The 22500-nt window shown below is 45.3% G+C and overlaps 3 protein-coding genes across 3 annotated transcripts in view; 1 reads left to right on the top strand and 2 right to left on the bottom strand.

Annotated features, from left to right (window-relative positions):
* The window catches only part of LOC134059915 (nephronectin), a 9580-nt gene extending 2172 nt beyond the window's left edge, over window positions 1-7408 (bottom strand). Inside the window, exons 1-8 of the mRNA XM_062516467.1 lie at window positions 7131-7408; window positions 6139-6239; window positions 5842-5934; window positions 4432-4551; window positions 4097-4213; window positions 2804-2938; window positions 1990-2076; window positions 289-879 (exon numbers count right to left, since the gene is read on the bottom strand). Of these exons, the coding sequence (XP_062372451.1) occupies window positions 289-879; window positions 1990-2076; window positions 2804-2938; window positions 4097-4213; window positions 4432-4551; window positions 5842-5934; window positions 6139-6239; window positions 7131-7201 (1315 nt within the window). The 5' untranslated portion in view covers window positions 7202-7408. The remainder of the gene's footprint in view (window positions 1-288; window positions 880-1989; window positions 2077-2803; window positions 2939-4096; window positions 4214-4431; window positions 4552-5841; window positions 5935-6138; window positions 6240-7130) is intronic.
* Window positions 7409-10395: 2987 nt separating this feature from the next.
* Window positions 10396-19525, bottom strand: LOC134060461 (F-box only protein 41-like). The gene is made up of 13 exons (XM_062517189.1): window positions 19424-19525; window positions 18115-18283; window positions 17607-17901; window positions 16212-16494; window positions 15162-15226; window positions 14298-14472; window positions 13730-13842; window positions 13060-13212; window positions 12663-12758; window positions 12168-12286; window positions 11049-11207; window positions 10675-10790; window positions 10396-10470 (listed from the first exon to the last, which is right to left on the bottom strand). The coding sequence occupies exons 1-13, from the start codon at window positions 19523-19525 to the stop codon at window positions 10396-10398; spliced, it is 1920 nt and encodes a 639-aa protein (XP_062373173.1).
* A 2406-nt stretch (window positions 19526-21931) lies between these two features.
* Window positions 21932-22500, top strand: part of LOC134059918 (steroid 17-alpha-hydroxylase/17,20 lyase) — a 6911-nt gene continuing 6342 nt past the window's right edge. Inside the window, exon 1 of the mRNA XM_062516469.1 lies at window positions 21932-22397. Coding sequence (XP_062372453.1) covers window positions 22095-22397 — 303 coding nt within the window. The 5' untranslated portion in view covers window positions 21932-22094. The remainder of the gene's footprint in view (window positions 22398-22500) is intronic.

Below are 22500 nucleotides of genomic sequence, written 5' to 3' on the forward strand. Positions count from 1 at the left end.
AAATCAACTTACAAAATCAACTTATAAGGTGCTTGGAGAGGTGTTACTGGATACAAATACTGTTTTGAATATATCAAAAACATCTGACAAAAAAGTGCTTTCATTTTTTTGTGGCTCATAATTTAGGCACTGTGTTCTGTAAGACAACACTATGTTAATTCTCATCACTGTCATCATTATCCTCGTTTCGGGACTGAATGTTAGCAGAGTACGCAGAATATTGCCCTCTGGCTATATAGCAGGGAAAACATGGTTCTGTTAGTGTCTGTGTAGGTAGCGTGTACTCACTGTGCACATCTCCCCTAGGTTTAGGCGTGTCCACAATATTATTGTTGAAAGCTGTGGTATCCATGGGAATAGTAGTCGTAGCTAACGGTGCAGTAGTAGTTGGGACCGCAGTTGGCTTTTTTGAAACTCTGACAGGAGTTGGGCCCACAGTTGTCGTGGTTACTGCTGGCCTGGTAGTCAGTGCTACAGTTGTTCTAAAATCCATTGTGGTTGACGCTACAGTTGTCGTGGTTGAAGTTGTCAGAGGATTTGTTGTTATAGCAGTAGTATCCGTGATAACAGCAGCACTTGTAGGTGTTGTGGTGTCCATTTTTGTGACTTCAGTTGTAGTAGGAAGTGATGTAGTTGTTGTCGCAGTTGTAGTTGTTGGCTTCCTTGTAGTTGTTGTTGGTTTTCTGGTAGTAGTTGTTGTTGTCGGTTTTCTGGTAGTAGTTGTTGTTGTCGGTTTTCTGGTGGTTGTTGTTGGTTTCCTTGTGGGTTTCTTAACTACTTTGGTTGTCGTTCTCTTGGTTGGTGTGGCAATGTCAGGTATTGGCGGGACAATGGTAATTCTGTCTGGTTTAGGTGGTTGTATGGTGATCTTAAGTAATGCTGCAACCAAGAACAACCATCAGCATATAGCATAATACATACTTTACTGTGAACGACACACACACACACACACACACACACACACACACACACACACACACACACACCATATAAGCAGTTGATACAATAACTAAGTGTGACCCCTCAAACTATGATCTCACAACCTTGTGTACAGGTCAAATAGAATTAGGCTAGACTTATTACTGAAGAGTGAAATAATTGTAAGGTGGCATGCAAGTAAGGGATAATGTATAGAACGCTGGTCATTATCGGGAAAATAAGTACCGACAGGGCGAACCGGACCCTGACTCGAAGCTGGGATGGGATAACAATTCTTCTTTGTAGCCACTGCATGTTTTTTACTAGATGTAAATAGATAGTTACTCAAGCTACAAAACAGAACACTGTATCGAACTGACTATACTAAACTATACTACATACACTCCATTTGGCCCTACTATACACATACTATACATAGGTAATTCAAACTGACTTTACCACATATAAATGTTTACATACAAACAATCCGAGGTCTCTGGAATCTCTCAATGACATATTTTGGTTGAGAGGCATAATGTCCATAAACTAAACAATACTATGCTCTCAGTATAATGCCTCTCAATGAATCTCTCAATGACACATTTTGGTTACGAGGCATCACTAATGGCCATAAATTAAATAATGTTGTGCTCACAGTGTAATGCCTCAAAGTGCAAAAGCTTATGGTGTGAAAGCTCATAATAAGCACTTATCCTGCCAAACTCAGCAGCCCTTACTGGTAAAACAGCCTACTTAATCCAGCTGGCAGACGGGACAACATCCTTTCCCACAACACTCATTCACTACAACCTGCTCAGATTTCACAGAACTCATTCTCACAGCTTCAAATACAAACCAAATGCAGCTTCATCATCTACTCCATATTGTTGTTGCTGGACAATGTCTCTACTTTATCATAAGCTAAACTGATTCACACTTTGCTGATTCTGGAGCAGTGTGAAACCTACTGGGCCAACTCAAACCAAACAAACAGATGTGCTTGTGAAGCCAACTTCTAATGTGGCGTATGATGTGTGAGGGCAGGGAATAATTATGAAATAAATAAATTACGTCTGCAGAAGAGGCCTTTCCCATGAGCACTTTCTTTGCATTTGCACTTCCTAGTTCCCGGGGTGTCAAAGCAGAGGGATTGATCACCTGTGAAAACACACATGACACAAAAAAGCACCTATATGAATACCCAATTTACAAAATACACACACACCTTAACGAAAGGAAAATGACACATATCAGGGCTAGGCCAGTTAGTCCAGTGTTTCCCATACATTGACTTATTTGTGGCGGCCCACCACAATATCAACACTGACCACCACACAATGATTTTATGTTGTACTACTTAAACTAGATGAACTCCTTTCATTGTAGAGCTATGCACCTTTCAGCCTCTCTGTTCCTCAACAAACATGCATGCACGTTTAAAGAATACATTAAACAAAATCCAGCAAGGCTTGTTGTTGTTGACTGTTTTTGACGACTGGCTAAATCGCAATTAAATCTAGTTAGTATCATAAGATCATAAAGTATCATTAGTATCATAAAATTTGCGCACAAACACACTACCACCACAAATAGAATCAAATTATGTGGGAAACACTGTAGTCTATATTGAAAAGAGAGCAAAAGGTATAAGAATGTGTGTGTGTGTGTGTGTGTGTGTGTGTGTGTGTGTGTGTGTGTGTGTGTGTGTGTGTGTGTGTGTGTGTGTGTGTGTGTGTGTGTGTGTGTGTGTGTGTGTAGACTAACAGTGTTAAAATGAGCTATTGCATGTGCAGAAAACAGAAGGGTATCCTCATATCTAACTAAATGGCAAATAAGCTTATTTCCCCAATGTTCCTTTAAAAACTAGGGTTCCGTGTCTGCTTACTGATACACCGATATCTGCCGTTGGCGTAGCGGAGCTGGAACCCAGGGTGGCAGGTGCACAGGTAGCTCCCGAATGTGTTCACACAGCGCCTGGACCGTGGACACGTCGCCAGACCAGTCTTGCACTCATCAACATCTGCAACACACACAACTTGTATAATCAACAAAAGTTACAATGTAGCTTATTTCACCACTAATATGACATAGTATTCTACACCCAAAATTATGGAAGCAACATGGAAGCAAAGCACATTCACTACAGTAATATAACAATATTTACACAATATAATGCTGTACAATGTACTAATAGATTATAAGTAGCTTGGCTATATACAAGCGAGTTTTGCAGCATAGATTGGTATGTTTTTATCAGTGGCTTCCGTCTTCCTGTTGACCCAGACACGCTTATCTGACCACAGAGGCCCCACTCACATGTGCCATATAATCAGGGGGGCCACTGGGGGGAGTTAGGGTGATTCTAAGGGCCCAGCAGAGCCCCCAGAGAGCACCCATATATTATCGGAGGGGGGGTTAGAATTATAGTCTGTCATAGAGCCCACATTTTCTGACAGAACTCCTGAATATAATGCTACGTAAAAGTGAATGACATGGACATTTTTCCAGGAAATGTTATGGTGTCAGTACAGACATGGCTATTTTTCTGTGTCCACTGGAATACTAAACACAGACCAAGACGCTCATGCACAGCAACTAGCTGCACAAATGGAAAAGGACCAAAAGATTCCCAAAGCATTTGTCCTCTTTATAACCACCCATTATTAGCATTAATAGTGTTAACAAACTGATACAACATCACATACTGTATATATTTCATTAAATAATCCATCTGTATTCCTACAGTAAATATATGTTTGAAAGTAAATGACATTAATGCCCATTGTGTGTTTGATGTCTGACTGGATCTTATCTCTAGACCATAGATGCTGAACATGACAAAGACATGGAGCATGGATAAGTTACCGAGCTGCTGAGACCACAAAGTAGCTCTGAAACTCATCCCTTGTGTATGGCAGTGCGTGTTCATTTGTGTCTGTGTGTTTCTTTGTGTTACAGTATTTTGCTTACAGAATGCATGCCCCTGACTGTGAGTGTACGTAGGCAGATAAATGACAAAACAGACATTTATTAATGTGGGTGTATGTTTACTGATGCCAAAATGTGCATGTGTGTGTGTGTGTGTGTGTGTGTGTGTGTGTGTGTGTGTGTTTGCTTGCTTGTTTGTTTGTTTGTTTGTTTGTGTGTGTGTGTGTGTGTGTGTGTGGAAAGCACATGCCTACACAAGTCTTCTGGTCAGGTCCCAGCCGTAACCCTGGTGATGGACACAGACACCTGACCTCTCCTTTCTTCATCTCACAGCCATACTGACAGTTAGCCAGAGCACATGTGCGACCTGACAGAGAGAGGGGGGGGGGAGAACAAGTTCAATGCTCCCTGTGGAAATTATGGCTGTTCTTATGACAAATTAAAAGGTGCTATCACATACGAAACTTTCCCAAACACACACACACACACACACACACACACACACACACACACACACATACATACATACACACGCACGCACAGACACAGACACACACACACACACACACACACACACACACTGACTTCGGCAAGTGTTGTCAGCCATCATCATGTATCCATTGAGGCAGTAGCACTTGTAGCTGCCAAGAGTGTTCACACATCTGTGCTTACAGGGCCTTGGCTTCAATCCACACTCATTCACATCTACAGAGAGAGAGAGAGAGAGAGAGAGAGAGAGAGAGAGAGAGAGAGAGAGAGGGGTTGAGTCTTAACAGTCTTTTATTAAACGAGTCGTTGACACTTCCACATCAGTACACTTTCAACAGACTTACAACATTTGCACTCTTGGCTACAAGCCTTACAACCAGATGGAACAACAAAAAGAGAGCAGAACCCCTCAACCTCCTTTAAAAACCACATGCCCCTAATCTCTAGCCTCACTGAGAGACAGATAGAGAGAGAAGGAGAGGGAGAAAAAGACAGACAAACAGAGAGAGGGCCAGAGAGAGAGAGAGAGAGAGAGAGACAGAGAGAGAGAGAGAGAGAGAGAGAGAGAGAGAGAGAGAGAGGGGTTGAGTCTTAACCAGGGAGAGTGGAGGCGACATCGTCAAAGAGGAGCAAAGCGAGGGAGGGGTAAGAGTGAGGGGGAGAGAAAGAGGAGACGAGAGACATGGGAAGATAAAGAGAGGGGGAGAGAGAACAGGAAAGAGGGGCGGAGAGAGAGAGAGGGAGAGAGAGAAAATACGGGGGTGAGGAAAATATGAGGAGAGAGACAACAGAGGAAGAAAGAAAGAGAGAGAAAGAAAGAAAGGGGGTAGAGGACAAAAAAAGGGTAGAATGTGTGAAAGAGGAAAAGAGAGGGGGGGTGGGAGGTAACATGTCATCTACGGCTAAGAGTGTCACAGGTTAAATACGGCCTCTGCTCCCACTGAGCCCAACAGAGGTCAATCCCTTTCCTCTCAGTGTGTGTGTGTGTGTGTGCATGTAAGTGTGTCAGTGTATGTTAATATAAACACACACATTTACAGAAGTATGGATGGAATGTTTTCACGCGCCTCCCTCTATTACTCTCTCTCTCCCTCTCCCTCTTTCTTCCCTTTCCCTCTATTTCCACTGTTTATGAGTAGAGGGTCAGTGTCCTCGACAAATGAATGCCGACAAACTGTTTGAGGTCACAGGAACATGCATGGGACTATATATATGATGTGTGGATATCTGCTCTAAAAGCAGGCTTTAAATAAGAGACAGAATGTATGTGTGGACACTATTTGTGTTATGAAGGTACCCATTGTATGCCACATTTGAATGTATGTTCTTTGCAGTCAATGGTACTGTAATTAGTCTATGAATATACTGTGTGTGTAAATACGTACATGGATGTGTGTGGATTGTGTACATTTGTTGAAGGCTTGCAAGAATGTTCTAGGAATGTGAGAGTGTGTGTGTGTGTGTGTGTGTGTGTGTGTGTGTGTGTGTGTGTGTGTGCGTGCGTACCTTGGTTGCAGGTTTTGCCAGTGTATCCTGGTTGACATTCACACTTGTCTGGACCGATACATTTACCATTTTTACAGCCTGACTCACATACAGCTGTGGACACAAAGAGGCAGTCAGCATTTTGTGTGTGTGTGTGTGTGTTTGAGGTTACTGTATCAGTGTGTTTTATCAAGCTTACAATCTGGGCACATGTAATCATATGAGCACACTTGTGTGTCTCTCTCTCATAAATATGCGAACGCAAGTGTGTTTATGTTCCATGTACTTGTGTTTGTGTGTATGCGTGTTGTTTGTTACGTTGGCATTCTCCCCAGTTGACTCGTCTCCAGCCCCAGCAGCAGTCCACTTTGGAGCCAAACCAGCATAGCCCATTGGTCAGCTCCAGTGGCCTCGGTAACCTGTCAAAGGCCAGCTCTGTGTTAACGACCCACAGACAAAGATACAAACGGGTGGGCCAATTGTGCAGTAGCAAATCAAAGCTTCTTGAAGGCAGCCAACCACTAAATAATGTTTACACATTACATGAATACAGCTCCATAAAGAAAAACTGGCGCCATAACATCCCATTCTGAAAAACTGAGGAGTTTCACGTTATCTCATGTATGAATGTTTTGCTTATTGGTTGGTTGCATGTGTTTGGCATCACCACACTGTGACCCACTTGTCTGGAAGTCAAAAACATCACCGGCACCAATTTGTGAAACGTGCTTTAGCAAAGGTCTGCGTGTGTGTGGTCCTGTGGTGTTTCTATGGTAAAATATTCACACCATCATGTTCTCACAGTCACGCGCTCACTTTTAAGTCGCCAGAGGCTCGATGATTCCACGCGCAGCGCATATTTCGGCCGTTGCCACTCGTGTTCGGACTTGAATTACCGGAGCAGCACTGAGCGCGGTCCCGCATGCCCGTTCTGCCTCACTTACAAAAAATGCATCCCCAACCCCCTAACACAACCACAGACACACTGACACAGACATGAGAACATGGACATGCACACACACACACACACACACACACACACGGACGTAGACTATGCACCACAGCAAGAATGCACCCACACAGACTCTCACACAGATCTTAATCCGCTTACATTCTATTCACAGGCGGGTTTTTCCCCTTTAACTTTGTGTAAGCGATCTTACCCACTGAAAGTAGGAATACCTATAAGTCGGCGCTTAGTCTTCAAAGAGTTTACTCTTAGTGCTGTTGCACTTTAATTTAAGAAACCCGGCGAACAGTCACGCAATAAACATACATCAAAAGTGGAACAAACATATTTGAATACTTACCTATTGTCAAAATGAACACTTCCAACAACACCGGCAGTGCAACAGAGCGCGAGCTTCAGCCAAAACTCCATTCTCGCGCTCTGGGTCCGCTGTCACGCAGTACTTGAGAACTGTAAGCCGACCCTGCTGCGCTCCCTCTTTCACTTTGCAAGTGTGTGTGTGTTTGGTGTGTGAGTGAGCAAGCTACGAGAGAGACCGAGGGAGAGGAGGGGCTGTGGGGGACAGGTATTCCTAGATCTGACCACAAATGAAATGGGTGACGGATATCAGTGTTCGTGCTGTCGGTTTCGGCGCCAGGCTCTGTCTAGTCCTGAGTGCGCGCGTGTATCTGTGTGTGTGTGTGTGTGTGTATGAGAGGGAGTGTTTGTGAAGCAGCTTAGCTTTTTTCCCTTACCTAGAGGGTAACTCTTCCTAGAACATGATGAAGGCACTCAGGCTTTTCTGTTGCCTAGACTACGATATGCGCCACGTGCAGGGCAGCTTCTTTGCCAAGTTAAACCAAAGTTCACCTCAGCACCTCACACAGTAGTATATCGGTGCGTGGGCGAGCGCCTTAACAATAAACACAATTCGTAGTTTGTCCATCATCGGTTTCACGATTCATCCACGTTCGTTGCAACGACAGACTATCCGTGGCCTGTCACCGCATTAAATGAGACACACAGAACAGAAAGAAAGAGAAGGGCTACTACACACGCAACCAAGGTTACTGCTATTTATTATTTAATGGGTCCTCAACACCAAGTTTCAAAAGGGCTTGGAGGCAGAAGCAGGAGAACAAAGTCATAAAACACTTAGGCTACAGTCCTGAAACTGACAGACCTCTAAGGTGAAGTTAAAAAAAATGCTCAAGAGGTGAGATGAGGAATGACTTGTCAGGAGAGGAGTGAGTTATGATATGTCACATGTATGTGGAGTTAGCAGATAGACCAGGAACCATAGATGTTAGAACAATAAGATCAAAGTCTGAGGTATGCTCATTGATATGAGTTGTTTGTATTGTTTCCTGAGGGTAGCAGCTGGTGTGTGTGACTGTGTGAGTGTGTGTGCATGTGTGTGAGTGTGTCTGGGAGGATTTCATATTGTTTGGTGGAAAAGCATGACATCATATACTTGAATGAGAGGGATACTGTATCATATTCCCTTCATAAGCCCACTGCCCTATCCCATTGTAAGTGTGTTTGTGTGTGAGAGAGAGTGTGGGAAGAGGGTAAATATACTTGTGATGGATTGATAGGTTGTGTAGAATGTGTCTGTGAGAGAGTGTGCAAAAAGTCACAAACACAAGACAGAGGAAAAAGATAGAGAGTGGGAGCGAAAGAGACAGAGAGAGAGAGTTCTTGGCCCTGAACAGCTGTTCATTTAAGCCTATTGTTTATTGAGTTTGAGAGTAACAGCACCATCTGCAGTGCTTGGCAAGAACTATGCCCTCTTAGATATGACAAAGCCCAGCTGTTCTGTCTTCAGCATGCCAAAAACGCCAAAAAGCCGCTGCATATCCCTTTCTCTTTCTCCTTCTTGAACTTAGCACTAACCTCGCAGAAGTTAGAGCAAAAGGGCACACAAAAAGAAAATGATACAGCCACAGTTCCATATTCGCAGTCTCACCCCCCTAAATTGAAGGATTGACAGATTGTCATTCCAAACTTTCGTTTGATCTCGTTGTGAATTTGGGCTGCCCTTAAGGATGGCGGAGGGGGCTGGTCCAGAGGTATGTGGCTGAGGGCCGGGGGCTTGAGGGGGGACGACTGGATGGGTGGGTGACTGGTGGTGGGGTTGTGATATCCGGAACTGTAACTGGCAGCCAGTGGCGCCCACTCAGATTACAGCTAATTTAGTGTGCAAAGTACACATGCCCTACTTACAGTGATGCATCTTCCACACTTACAGACTGTGCATGGTATGCAGCTATGTGACTGCCTGGCCTGCATATATGCAAGTCAATGCTGAAAAAGACTTGTTTCTGATCAGGGTTCCATAAATGGCGAACTTCCACAACTTTTACACATTATTACAAGGTGGACTCACATCTACAGCTGATGACTACCACCCCTAAAACACTGTCTTGATGTCCCATAGTAGTTTAGAGAACAGCTGCCCCATAGACCACAACAGTATAGCTGAAATGTAGATTAAAGGTGAGCTTATGTTGAGTCAAATACACCTTCTCTACCACAGAAACTAGAGTCATATGTGCAACGCAAGCCTTAAGTAATGTAGTCCACAGCTGCTCCACTCAGCTCCAAACATGAGGAGAGCAGTTGAGTGCACACAACTCTGCTATGGCCAGGTAAAGGAGCAGCGCTGTAGTATTGCACAGTGGACATATCTGAACACACAGTACAGCTGCTCTACTGGATCATATTGGCCCTAGTATTCCTTTGAAATGATGTGTTGTACTTTAGTGCAGAACACTAGTATTTGGCAGAAAAACCTGTCGCAGAAAAACAGTTTTAAAGGGCACAACGGACTTTGGAAATGAGGTATCAGTAAAACTATACTACAGGAGTTCATAAATGAGAGGGAGGTTGATGACAGGTTTAGTCTTTTTTCAGTGTGCCTGTAAAAAGACTAATGCAGTGAGTTTTGTAATAACAGACAGTGTTTGAGGTGACTAAAAGCCTAAAGTGCTTCTCAGGTTAATCACTAACATCCCAGCTCTGTTCTGGAGACATTAGTATGGCTTCGGTAGTGACTGATGCTTGTTGTTTGCAATGCTATCCACTCCGGAACAGACCATCGGATGTGGGCTAGCCATCACTCACCAACGACACAGATTGTGCACAAACAGTCTGAATGACTGAATCAGTCTGAATGACTTCTGTTACAATTGGTAAACATTATGCTATAGATTGTTTATGACAGCAATTAGTGATGAGTGTGATGACATCTGTAGTACAAAATTAGATTGTCTGTCGCAGTGATTATTGATTACTCTGATTGACTTCTGTTGCATCTGCATCTGACATCAAAATATAGATTCTATATCACAGTGATTAGTGGTGACTGATGGCTTAGGCTAAATCAATAATTCAAAGTAGATTGTTTATCACAGTGATTATCGATGTGTATGGACTTCAATCAGACTCCTCTGTGTGCATTAGGCTATAGGCTGTTCATTGCCGTTATTAGTGATGAGTTTGATGACTTCTTTGACATCTTTAACACAAGAGAGATTGGTTATCACAGTGGATAGTGATGAGTCAACACACATAGTTGGGTTTGATATGTTATGCTGCTCTGTGGCACAGTGTAGAGCCCAACCTCATTGGCCCTCGGAGGATAAGCACCTGTCCAGCCTGAGATGAAGAATTCCTGAGAGGATAGAACTCTGGAGTGCCTGTATGAACACATACACACACACACACACACACACACACATTATTTAATTGCCCAAGATAGACTCATAATGTCAGACATACAGTATATTATATCTTTTCTTGGACAATATTCTTTCCCTCTTTCCTTCCAACAACAATCCAAAACACCCACACAGACACATGGACACCAACACACGCAGAAACACAGACACACACACACACACCTGCATTTTGTTGACTGTCTGGTTAAAGTGTCTGTGGGCCTCCTCTCGGTCAGGGTCCTGGAAGTAGTCACTGATGCTCACCTGAACCAACACACATCTCAGCTGGCCACACATGCCTGCACACACATACACACACACACACACACACACACACACACACACACACACACACACACACACACACACACACACACACACACACACTGTTTAGATTGAGATAATGATTGAGCAGTAATAGTAAAGCAGTCAAGTTGGGTGAACTGTCTGTGCTTGTTAATGTGTCTGTGTTTGCTGTGTGTTCTATACAGTATGTGTTTTCTGTATGTGTGTGTGTGTGCGTGCGTGTGTGTGTGTGTGTGTATGCTTTAACTCACTGTGAAAGTGCAGCAGTGCGTCTGGACTGACGGGGGTCGAGTGGAGCTCCAGTGTCTCCAGGCAACGCAGCCCCTCCCTGCACAGTTGCTGCGCCACAGACACACTCACCTCACACACACCATGCAGCTGCAGTCTCCTGAGGGACACACAACTCTTCACTGCAGACGCGCGCACACATACACACACACACACACACGCGCAAACGAGAATATACACACATACGCCAAAATTACCACAAGGCAGCTGAGCAGCATAGCGATGTGCGGTATGCATACCGATAAAGCACTTGAAAATTCATTTGATCATGGTATCACAATGTTCCATGAGAAACCCCCTCCATCGGTGCCAGTGTAAATGTACGCCGCATATATAGGGTCAGATAGGGTTACTAGAGCTGGGGAGGTGGGGGGGCATAAAACAGCATCTGAAGGGCTAGCTGGAATTAGTGGAATACTTCTAGTCTGCATCAGTCCAGTGTGCAAAGGTAGAGTCCTTCCAGGTATGACCTCCATAATTGATGCAGATATGAGGCGAACCCTCTAGAAGTAGAGAGCCCAGAGCCCTGAGCGGCTGCTTCCTAATAAAAACGCAAATAGCCCCGAGAACCACGTGTAATTACATATATGGATCTCTGATTGGATGTAAATTTAAAACTGCGTGTCATCATGTGCAAGCAGAAACTAAATTAGATGGTTGAGGTTGCGTGTGTGTGTGTGTGGGTGCGTGTGTGGTGTCTGGGGGTTTCTTTTTCTCATCTGGGCTCAAGTATGTGGGCCATGTGCAGGCAGGAGCAGTTGCCTTGCTATTGCCTCATACAAAAATGTTTGAGTTATGTTTATGTCTTACGCCGCTGGGGGCCAGATACAGAAGATTACTTTATGTGTACATACAGTGCTGTGAAAAAGTTTTTGCCTTCCTCTCAATTTGTTCTATTTTTGCTTATTTGTCACACTTAAATGTTTCAGATGATCCAACAAATTTTAATGTAAGACAAAGACAACAAATGCATCTTTTACATGATAATGTCATGTATTGAAGGTAATGAGTTATTCAAAACCTATGTCACCCTATGTGTGTGTGTGTGTGTGTGTGTGTGTGCGCGCGCGTGTGTGTCTCACCCAACGAGGCCAGTCCCTGCACCCCACAGCCGACGCCTCCGACTCCCACCTCACTGAGCTGTGGCCAGCATCGGCCTATCAGCTGAAGACACCGGTTACCAAAGCGGCTGGGTTGCAGACTGCACAGAAAACCAACCAAACAAACACATACATTTAAACCTAACCAACTAAACATAATTAAAAACAACATAAGCACACAAAGCTAAGCCACGCATGTGCCATTAGGTCATTATTCCTATCCATAAGTATAACATAGAAATGAGTAATTACATATTTCAAATTTGGTCAAATGCGCCTCATAACCACAAGTAAAAGTCGCAATCAAGATGTTGCTTGGGATAAAAGCTGAATAAGATATTCAGGAATGTAAAGTAATGTATTTTGGGTTAAGATAATATTCATGTGACGGATGCTGATACTCCTTTGAAACATGTCTGATACATGCTTACTGCAGATTGCAGGTGATGATAACAGATAGTAAAGGTCAGGCCTCACCATGGCTGCAGTGGCGCCACCTGGAGGGAGGTGATGTTCCTGCAGCCTGCACCCAACGCCCAAATCACCTCTGGCCCCACGGGATCAGTCGCACTTCTGGAACACACAAGCCCACATAACTGAGGTTGTAGGAACACACATACACACACACGCACACACACACACACACACACACACACACACACACACACACACACACACACACACACACACACACACACACACACACACACACACACACACACACACACACACACACATACTGTACACACACACACACACATTCATCTCTGTCTCTCTTTGTCATACACATGCAGAAATAAGCACGCACACGCATGCACATACATACACACATACAAACACACACACACGCATGCACGCACAAACACACACACACCTGTACGTGAGTGTCTGCAGCGAGCGGCAATAGCAGCTGGTGAGCCAGACACAGCGGTCAGTTAGAATGTTGGGGCAGTCGGTCACGGTCAGCTCCACCAGGCTTCGTCCTGTCGCCCTTAGCAACACCTCCAACCCTGACTCCAGACATCCCCTGAGGACAAAACAGAGGAGCACACACACAGTCACACACTTACCAAGACAAATCCACTCAATTATAAACACAGAGGAACACACACACACACACACACACACACACACACTGAAACACAGCCACCCACTAATCAAGACACATCCACTCAAGTCTAAAGAAACTCAGTTATGGAGATATCCAGTACATGCAAACACAGCACCGCATGCATGGATGTGGACTGTGAAAAGAGCATCTATGTCACTGACGCTACGCAGAGCACATTAAGGCTGTGTTCACACTACTCCACCCTCCAAACAAACCGATTCTTTGATTTCAAACTTTATGCAGATCTTCTGCTGCAATGTTTACAAGGCGATCATGGCGAGCGATGCTTAGGTGAAAGATTGATTCCACTGTTTTATCGCTGTGCAGTTAACAGAATAGTTCATGACACTTCGGGAACCAAATACACACACAAACACACACACACACACAGACACACACACACACACACACACACGCGTTCTCATTCCCTCACCGTGTGTTCCTGTAGTGTTCTTCCGCACTCTCGTGGTTCCGTCTGGGTGCGGTGAGGTTCCTCATGGTGAGAGATCGTGTCTGGTTGCACCAGCGCGACAGGCTGACCAGCAGCTGCCCAGAGACACCAAAACGCCACATTCAACATTCAGGGCTCTGTTTATGCAGGAGTCCATATCATGTGTATACCATAGTGACTCGCCTCAGTGTTCTTAGCTTTTTGCTTAGCTAGTCTGTGTTAGAGTTTTAGAAGGTTGGTGAGGGTATGTGATTTTGTGAATATGTACAAATTAATTAATGTGCAAATAGAAGCTGTTGTCTCTCTGTGTGCGTGCGTGCGTGCGTGCGTGCATGCCTGTGCAGTAGCCTATAGTATGCCTACAGTATAGTAGTCTGTAGTATGCCTACCTGTATTTGTGTGTGTGTGTGTGTGTGTGTGTGTGTGTGTGTGTGTGTGTAGTAGGAGTAGTAGTAGTAGCCTATAGTATGCCTACAGTATGGTAGTCTATAGTATGCCTTCCTGCATTTCTCCGTGTGTGTGTGTGTGTGTGTGTGTGTGTTTTCCTTACTGTAGAGGAGATGTGTGTGTTCTCAAGGGTGACGTGGATCCAGAGTGACGAGTGACGTGACACGTTCCTCCATGCCCGACATACCTCAGCAGCGCTCAGGAGTGTGTGCACGTCCAGGTACACAAACACACACCTCAGCGCTATACACACACACTCCAGAGAGCGGCTCGGCTTACTGCAGAAGGGACAGACAGCCTGAGAGACATCTGGAGGAAATCAGAGGAGTCAGGAGACAGACGGAAGAGAAAAGAAAATGTGACAGGAGACTAGAGGAAGACAAGACAGACAAGAGAATGGGCTGGAGTTCAATTTCACCATTTTTTTCTCACCAAGTAATATCAATGATGCCTGAAAGATTACTATATTTCAATATCTGTGTGTGGGTGTGTGTGTGGGTGTGGGTGTGGGTGTGGGTGTGTGTATGCTTGTGTGTCTGTATGAATGTGTGTGTGCATGTATGTGTGTGTGTGTGTGAGTGTGTGTGTGTGCATGTGTGTTTGTATGTGTGTGCAAATTACCTCTGCTCGGTGTATTAGGCCACAAACTCAGCTCTGAGGTGTCAGCTGACCATGAGTCGTCTCCCTCGTCGGAGCTCACACACACACACCCTCTCTCACACAAACACCATCTCCTCCCACACACACACCCTCGCTCACACATACACGAGCCCAGTGACAGGGTCCGCTTTACCCCCCGTGGCCACCTGAGATACATATAGAAACTATACGTGTGGGTACACCCTATAGGCACAATATACTGTTACATTGTTACACTGCTACACACATGAGCTCTCTCTCTCTCTCTCTGTTTCACACATACACACACACACACACACACACACACACACACACACACAGGGCTTACCTCTTATCAGGAGACACATGTTGCTGATACGTGTGTCCCGACACAACAGAGACGCTCTGACTTCTCTATAAGAAACAGAAAGAAAGAGAGAAGAGAGAAGAGAGAGATAAATGAATAAATAAAGAAAGAAAGAAAGAAAGAAAGAAAGAAAGAATGAAAGAAAGAAATTAAGAAAGAAAGAAAGAAAGAAAGGCTTTTTAGAGACTAAGGCCTGTGCTACACCAGGTTTGCAATTGAAGAGCTTAAGAGTGTACAGTACAAATAGCTTTAGAAGAGTGGTGTAATATTTTCGCTGTTATCGCGTCTGCTGCAGCCAGGTCCATTGATTATAGTGGAAGCAAAGTGTTGCAGCAGACGCTTTGCAAACAGAGCACTTCAGTTAGGTGTCTGGTGTAGCCTCCCTGCCCATCTAGCAGATAAATGTAATGTGTTTAACAAATGGAAAAATCTATGTTTGCGATAGGACCCCACCTCTCACACGTTTACAAGTCAGACATCATACAACGACATCAGCTCACTGACAGACGTCAAAAGGCAGAATAATACAACAAACAGTGGACAACATCCTTTTACACACACACACACACACACACACACACATACACACGTGTGAAGAGAGACATTCACACAGGCACAATGTTGACTACACAGAAAACAGCTATTGAGACACGTCAAGACTGTTCCCCTGATGGCTGAGCTCTCTCATGGTTAGCCTCATGAGGTAGTGTTTACATTATGTGGATTAGTGATGTGGAATGGGACTGCTGCTTGATTATTTTTGGCAAGACTTCTGTAAGAGTCCCTCTGCAACTCAACAGAAAAGCAGCTATGTAAACAATGATGATCGGATATATGGCCTTTTCACTTAAGGCCGTGGTATTATGGTGTCGCGTGTGTGTGTGTGTGTGTGTGTGGGTGTGGGTGTGTGTGTGAGAGAAATAGAGAGAGAGAGAGAGAGAGAGAGAGAGAGAGAGAGAGAGAGTGTATCCATGTGGATGAGTGAAGGCATACAATTAGGGTGTAAAACACCACAAACATACTGTACTGTACCTGGTAGGTCCCATTGATGCCGGCCCCAGAGCTCTTGCAGTGTGGCGTGTGTGCATAGCGCAGGTACGTCTGGTGAGCGTGGGCGGGAGTGTAGTGTGACTGGGAGTGTGAGCGCGAGTGTGAGCGCGAGTGTGAGCGCGAGTGTGTGTGTTGGTCCAGCAGGAGGGTCTCGGCGGTCTCGGCCCTCTCCAGCAGCTCCTCAATAAACTCCTGCAGACGCAGCTTAGCATCGGCCTCCTTCAACGCCGTGTCTCTCAGGAACACACTCAGCTCACACACCTGCCTGCGACATAGAACATACACACAGCGTAAACACACACACACACAGACACACACACACACACACACACACACACACACACACACACACACACACACACACAAACACACACACACACACACACAGTACCTTTCATTTGACACAAATGAACCAGATGATGGTCACACCGGAAGACAAATCAGATTATATTGCACTATGAGACAGAATGGGGGGGAACACTCCTTATTTTGTCTTGGATGTATTCTTCCTACTTTGTCAATGTGAATTTTAAAAATGCGTGTTGTGTCAATAAAACATACTGTAGTTTGCATTAGACATGAAGAGCATGAGAGAGGGCAGGAGAGACATGGGAAATGAAAGAGAAGAGAGAGAGGGAGAGGGAGGGAGGGCTAGAGACAAAGGGAGGATGACTACCCAGAGACTCTCATGCGATCCTGTCAGACTCCATTTCTCATCGGGCACCATGTGGGCTGCCTGTGACCTCTGAATAGCACCCTCCATGCTGCCAAATAAGGAAGTGTTGCCTAGAGCAACAGCAGTCACAATGTAGCCTTTGCTGTATGCAAGAATCCCTCAGTCTTGTGAGATGTCCGGTGTACACAAAGCAGCCTGTTCTAGATGTTATTACAAGATATTACCACAGAACTTGATTACTTCTCTCTAGATATTACAACAGGAGATTACTTCTGTCTAGAGATACAAAATAATGGTTCTTATTAGTTATCATATGGGTAAAATATGACAGTAAGCTATCTTTGCAGACTCATACATTCTCCTGGAGAACTTACAGATGTCCTTGTAAATTTGTTTCAAATATATTCACAACCTAAATACCTTAAACAAACTTCAAATCCCATAAACGCAGAAATACAGAAACAACGCAAACAGCGCAACAGTCCGACAAACAGTAGGAAACCACACCATCAGAAGAATCATGAATCCCAATACAATATCATCTTCTGTCACACACACACACACACACACACACACACACACACACACACATTCCCAACTGCAATGCTCAGGAAATAATACAACGCCTCCTATTGGTAATCCTACTTCACAAACATACATGTTTACAAACACAAACAAACAGAGCTGGACACCGCACTGACCGTTCCCTGGAGGTCAGCTCCCTCTGTTTCTCAATCACTTCTCGTCGAAGATCGGTCATCATCTCGGCGGCGATGGACAGCTGTCGCTTGAGCTGTGCATTCCTCTCCTCCAGCTCTTCCCTCGCTCGCCGCAACTTCTCCTTCTCTTTCTTTGCGGCACTCACCTCTGCACTCTTTCTCTCCAGCTCTCCCATCATCAGGGCCTCCAGCCAAGCCAGGCCCGAACCGGGCTGCCCCTGCTGGGCTTCCATATGACCCGAGGCCCCCTCTCTCCCCATGGAGCTCCAGACAGCCACTGTCTGACAGCGGGAGGAGGATGACGAGGGGAGAGAGAGGGAGGACAAAGGCACACGAGTGGAGGATGAACGGAGGGAGAGACGGGGGAGGGAGAGGAGACGAGAGGAGGGGTGGACAGAGAGATGAGAGCGGGAGGAGAAGCCAGGAGAGGAAGCAAAGATGGACAGATGAGGGAGAGAGAGGAGAGGAGAGGAGTCTCCTGGAGAGAGACGTGGGTGAGCAATGGCAGGAGGCTCCAGGGCCCCGGACTGGCATGGGAGCGTTGGCCAGCAGAAGCCCAAGAAGGGGAGCTCGATCTGGGCATGGCTGTCTGTAATAGCTGGCCTCAGGGCCCGGGTGAGCAGGGACAGAGCACACATCCATTCCTGGGGATGCACACTCTGCAGGTGAGCACACAGGGAGCGCACACTCTCATACTCCAGGGGACACCATGGACAAGACAGCACCTGTTCAGCCATCTCACACACACACACACACACACACAACCACACAAAATCACCCACGCACACTCATGCACACATAGTCACCAACACACACTCGACCACATTCACTGGAGAGGTCACCACGATATCTTCAGTCCTGCAATAAACAAGCAGAAACATAACTCACTTCCATATCTGTGTATGACTGTATCTTTACAATAAGTAGCACGCTTGCTCCCTCCCTTGATGGAAATGTGTTTATCTGTCTGTCTGATTGTTTTTCTGTCCGTCTGTCTGTCTGTCTGTCTGTCTGTCTGGACAGAGCGTTGGTATGACTGTCATGCTCCAGTTGATGTTCTGCTTAATAAATTATGTTTGCCCTGTATGTGACTGAGTCAGAGTGTAGGAATATGTGAGTGAGGGTCATTAATTAAACATAGTCAAGGCAGACACCACACATACGCGCGCGCGCGCACGCACACACACCATATAATGCCAGCCAGACTGGATGTGTTCTTCAGTAAAAAAAAAGCAAGAAACGTGTATTCCTATCCTATGTATGGTCATGCATGCACGTGTGCGTGTGTGTGTACTGTATGTGCACGCGGCGGGCGGAAACACGGGGAGATGAAACGTCCTCTTTTGCCTCAGTGCTCCTATCAGCTGGCCATCCCACCCTCGCGAGCCCGCTCACACACGCGCACATACCGTTTTAATCACGCATGAGAGGCATGCAGACAAAGCCGCCTTTTCCATGGCACGTGCGTGACAGTTTCTTAAAGACGCCTGAATGCAGGAACCAGAGCAGAAAGTCTTGCAAGCTGTGTGGAATTCGAGTCGAATTCGTGGCGTGCACGGTCGTCATCGCGTCTTCATCACATCGATCTCCACATCGAAATTATGTTGAAAGTATATTCTTTCAATGTACTTGCTGGCATAAATTATCACCACGCAGCCAGCGACCCACAAAGTCCCACACACGCATTACCAATAACACCTGCACTGGGCAAGACGGTTTGGCTCTAGGTAACAGTACAATTAAATTGTCAACATCATACCATATTCCAGACATATCGTATCATGCTTACTGCCACATACCTCTGCGCTCTCGTCCATCTTTTTGTCCGTTATGAAGCATTCCGCGCGGTTGCTCTTTTCGCTCAGGAGATGCGCTCCTTCGTGGTGCGCTCGTGACGTCATCGACGGAGCGAGCGTGACCCACTGTCACCGACTGTTATGGGAGGCCAACGGGGACAAAAGCTGTGCAACTGTTATATTAACGCACAATTCAGACAAACGCTCACTGACGCCAAAGTTTAGAACTTTATCACTTTTAATGGACATTAGTGTCAACGCCAATGTTTAGCATTTAGCATCATATCCGGACTCGAATATCGTCAATTACCAGTGGGTGTTGGCCTGTACTTTTTATATATATAAAAAAAAACGCCTAATGATAATTATAATAATGGAAACAATAATAGGACGATGATGCGAGCCTACAATGTTCAATGCAAGCCGACTGTATTCGCTAATGAGTTCAGCATAGGAGTCCTCAATTCTACAATGTGAGTGAACAGTGACATCTGGCGGTGTGTTCAAGACTACAACATGGAGGATTATCCAAGGGACTGAAGGATCGGCAAGGATGGAAATGAATGAAAAAGAGTAGGACACGAGATGTTGTGCGTGAGAGAGAGAGTGTGTGTACATGTGTGTGTTTGCAAGAGTGCATATAATAATGCATAATGAGAAATGAGTTGCTCTCTGATATGCACCAGAAAAACTGCTTGAGTTATTTGTTAAGTTATCCACCATGAAAGAGAGCTGGAGAACAGGCCACTGTGATAAATGTCTGGATGAGCACACCCTGCTGTGTGAAGGTATGAGTTAACTCAGCAAGGTCCCTGATATAATGCATAGATAGAGGAACCAAGTGATATATGAAGAAGAGAGACTAAACTCGAAGGCTTTTAGTGGAAGGGAAACTAGTATAACTCGGCAGATCAAAGCTGTTTCAAAGGTCAGTCCAGACATCCTTCAGATCATGGCAGCTGGTATTGGTCTCTGAAGCTCTGAGTTCATGGTATAGCTGCCACAGCTTTGGAACACAGACACTGGTACCAAGCAATGGCCTTCCTGAACATACCACAAGTCACTCCAAGCTCCTTATTGGGGGGTGTTAGTTCCAATGGAGATGATCCATGGCATGCTGCCATGTCAGGGGCAGGCACAGGGCTGGAGGGTTCCATGGCTGGAGGGTCCACCCTGCTCCATCAGCCCTGATCGCTTGTCCTCTGTGAGGGGCAACTTCAAGGTCATCCAGTACGATTAGCAGGCTCTTTCTCTTACACACAAACACAAACATAATGCTACTGACCTTGGCAGGCAATGATTTGGACTTCTCAAGGTTGAAAAGGCAGAAAACACACACACACACAGACACTGACACACACAAAGGGAAAGAGACTCTAAAACTCTTGACATTCTAGACAGTGACTTGAGTGATTTTTAGAAAGCTGAAACTGTACATTTGAAGACTATTGGTTGTTAAGTTTCTGCCTTTGACTAATCATGCCATGACCGTTAAGACATTTTTGTAAAGGCATACCGAAATTGCTTGGTAGGATGTATTGCGGTTATGCCCTTGTGGGCATAACCATGACAGATATCATATGCTCTTAGAAAGCATTTACAACCATCAGAGTCCATTGATTGTATCAGTGTCAGAAATTGTCATAACATGATGCCATTATGCTGACAGCTTCGTTACATAAATACATTGTTATATAATCTAAAACACTGAGAGCTGTCATGATCATTCCCAATAACCGTGTCATGATTAATTGCAGTGCCCTAGAGTGACATCTGCCGTGGGATGTTGAAGAACCGCCTATCAGTTGAGTGTTATCATTTATTATTCCACTGCTTGGTTGAATTTCCTATTGTGATGCAGTGTTTAAAATGTCTATTTTTTCTGATAACTGCACACTTATGAATTAGTGGGTCACGCTGCTATGGCGGAAATAAGTAGTTCTACAAACAGGACAGCTAAAAGTGAAAATTCTAACATCAAATGGACACACTTCACTCCATGGCGTTCAGTTAACAGAAAAGTGTACCACGTTGAACGTACATTATTTTTCTGTTAACCGAACGTCGTCCATTATCCCTTACTTACTGTACGGGGTGCCATGTCTGACAGAACTCTTTCATCTTTAATCAGAACTCTCTCATGGGACAAACTTGCTACCAAAGTGATTTCAATTGACTGATCAGGGAATTGTGTTGATTGCTTACCAATAGATAAAGTTTGTATGTGCACACACACACACACACACACACACACACAGTAAGTCTGTCTCTACCTGCTCACCTCACACACACTTTCCCTCCCACATCAAGTCATCTCGTCTGCTCTGCTCTCCAACAAAGTGTGTGTGTGTGTGTGTGTTTCTAGTCAGCATGGACAAAACAATCCATGACCCTTTATCTCAAACCAAGGCTCTGACACAGACACACATCCCCCCTGTGAGAGCAAGAGAGGGAGAGAGAGGGTTGGTCCTATAAATATAAGTGGGACTACAACTTGTCAGTAGATAGCAACACAGTGCTGGGCTACACCAGCATAAACAACCTTAACCCATTCACATATACACATCACTAACTCAACACATGCACACCATACAGCCAGCCTATCTTTAACACACACACACACACACACACACACACACACACACTACAGGTGCATTAAAGGGCATACACACAGATGGGCCTGACGCTGCTACTGGGCGGTCTGATCGCGCTCGCCGCTCTGCTCAAGTGCCTCCTGGGATTGCGGCGTTCCCACGGCAGGTTGCCGTGCCTACCACGCCTGCCGTTGCTGGGCAGCCTGCTGAGCCTGCGCTCGGAGCTGCCGCCGCACCTGCTCTTCACCCAGCTGGCGCACACCTACGGCAAGCTCTACGCACTCTACCTGGGCCCGCACCTGGCCCTGGTGGTCAACGACTACACCCACGCACGCGAGGTCCTGCTCGGCAAGGGCCGCGAGTTCGCCGGACGACCTTACATGGTGAGGAAGACACAGTCTGTATACACTCACTCTCACACACACACATACACACACACGAACACACTTGGAAAGATTATTATTCACGTTTTGTATTGTGAGAAAG

The sequence above is a fragment of the Sardina pilchardus genome, chromosome 16, assembly GCF_963854185.1.
Source record: "Sardina pilchardus chromosome 16, fSarPil1.1, whole genome shotgun sequence".
In the NCBI taxonomy this organism is placed as follows: Eukaryota; Metazoa; Chordata; class Actinopteri; order Clupeiformes; family Clupeidae; genus Sardina; species Sardina pilchardus.

Coding starts and splice junctions, on each gene's coding strand:
- LOC134060461 (XM_062517189.1), bottom strand. CDS start 19,525: ATGACGTCACGAGCGCACCACGAAGGAGCGCATCTCCTGAGCGAAAAG. Junction 18,284..19,423: donor AGATGGACGAGAGCGCAGAG/GTATGTGGCAGT, acceptor GCTCACCTGCAG/AGTGTGCATCCCCAGGAATG. Junction 10,791..11,048: donor CGCACTGCTGCACTTTCACA/GTGAGTTAAAGC, acceptor ATGTGTGTGCAG/GCATGTGTGGCCAGCTGAGA.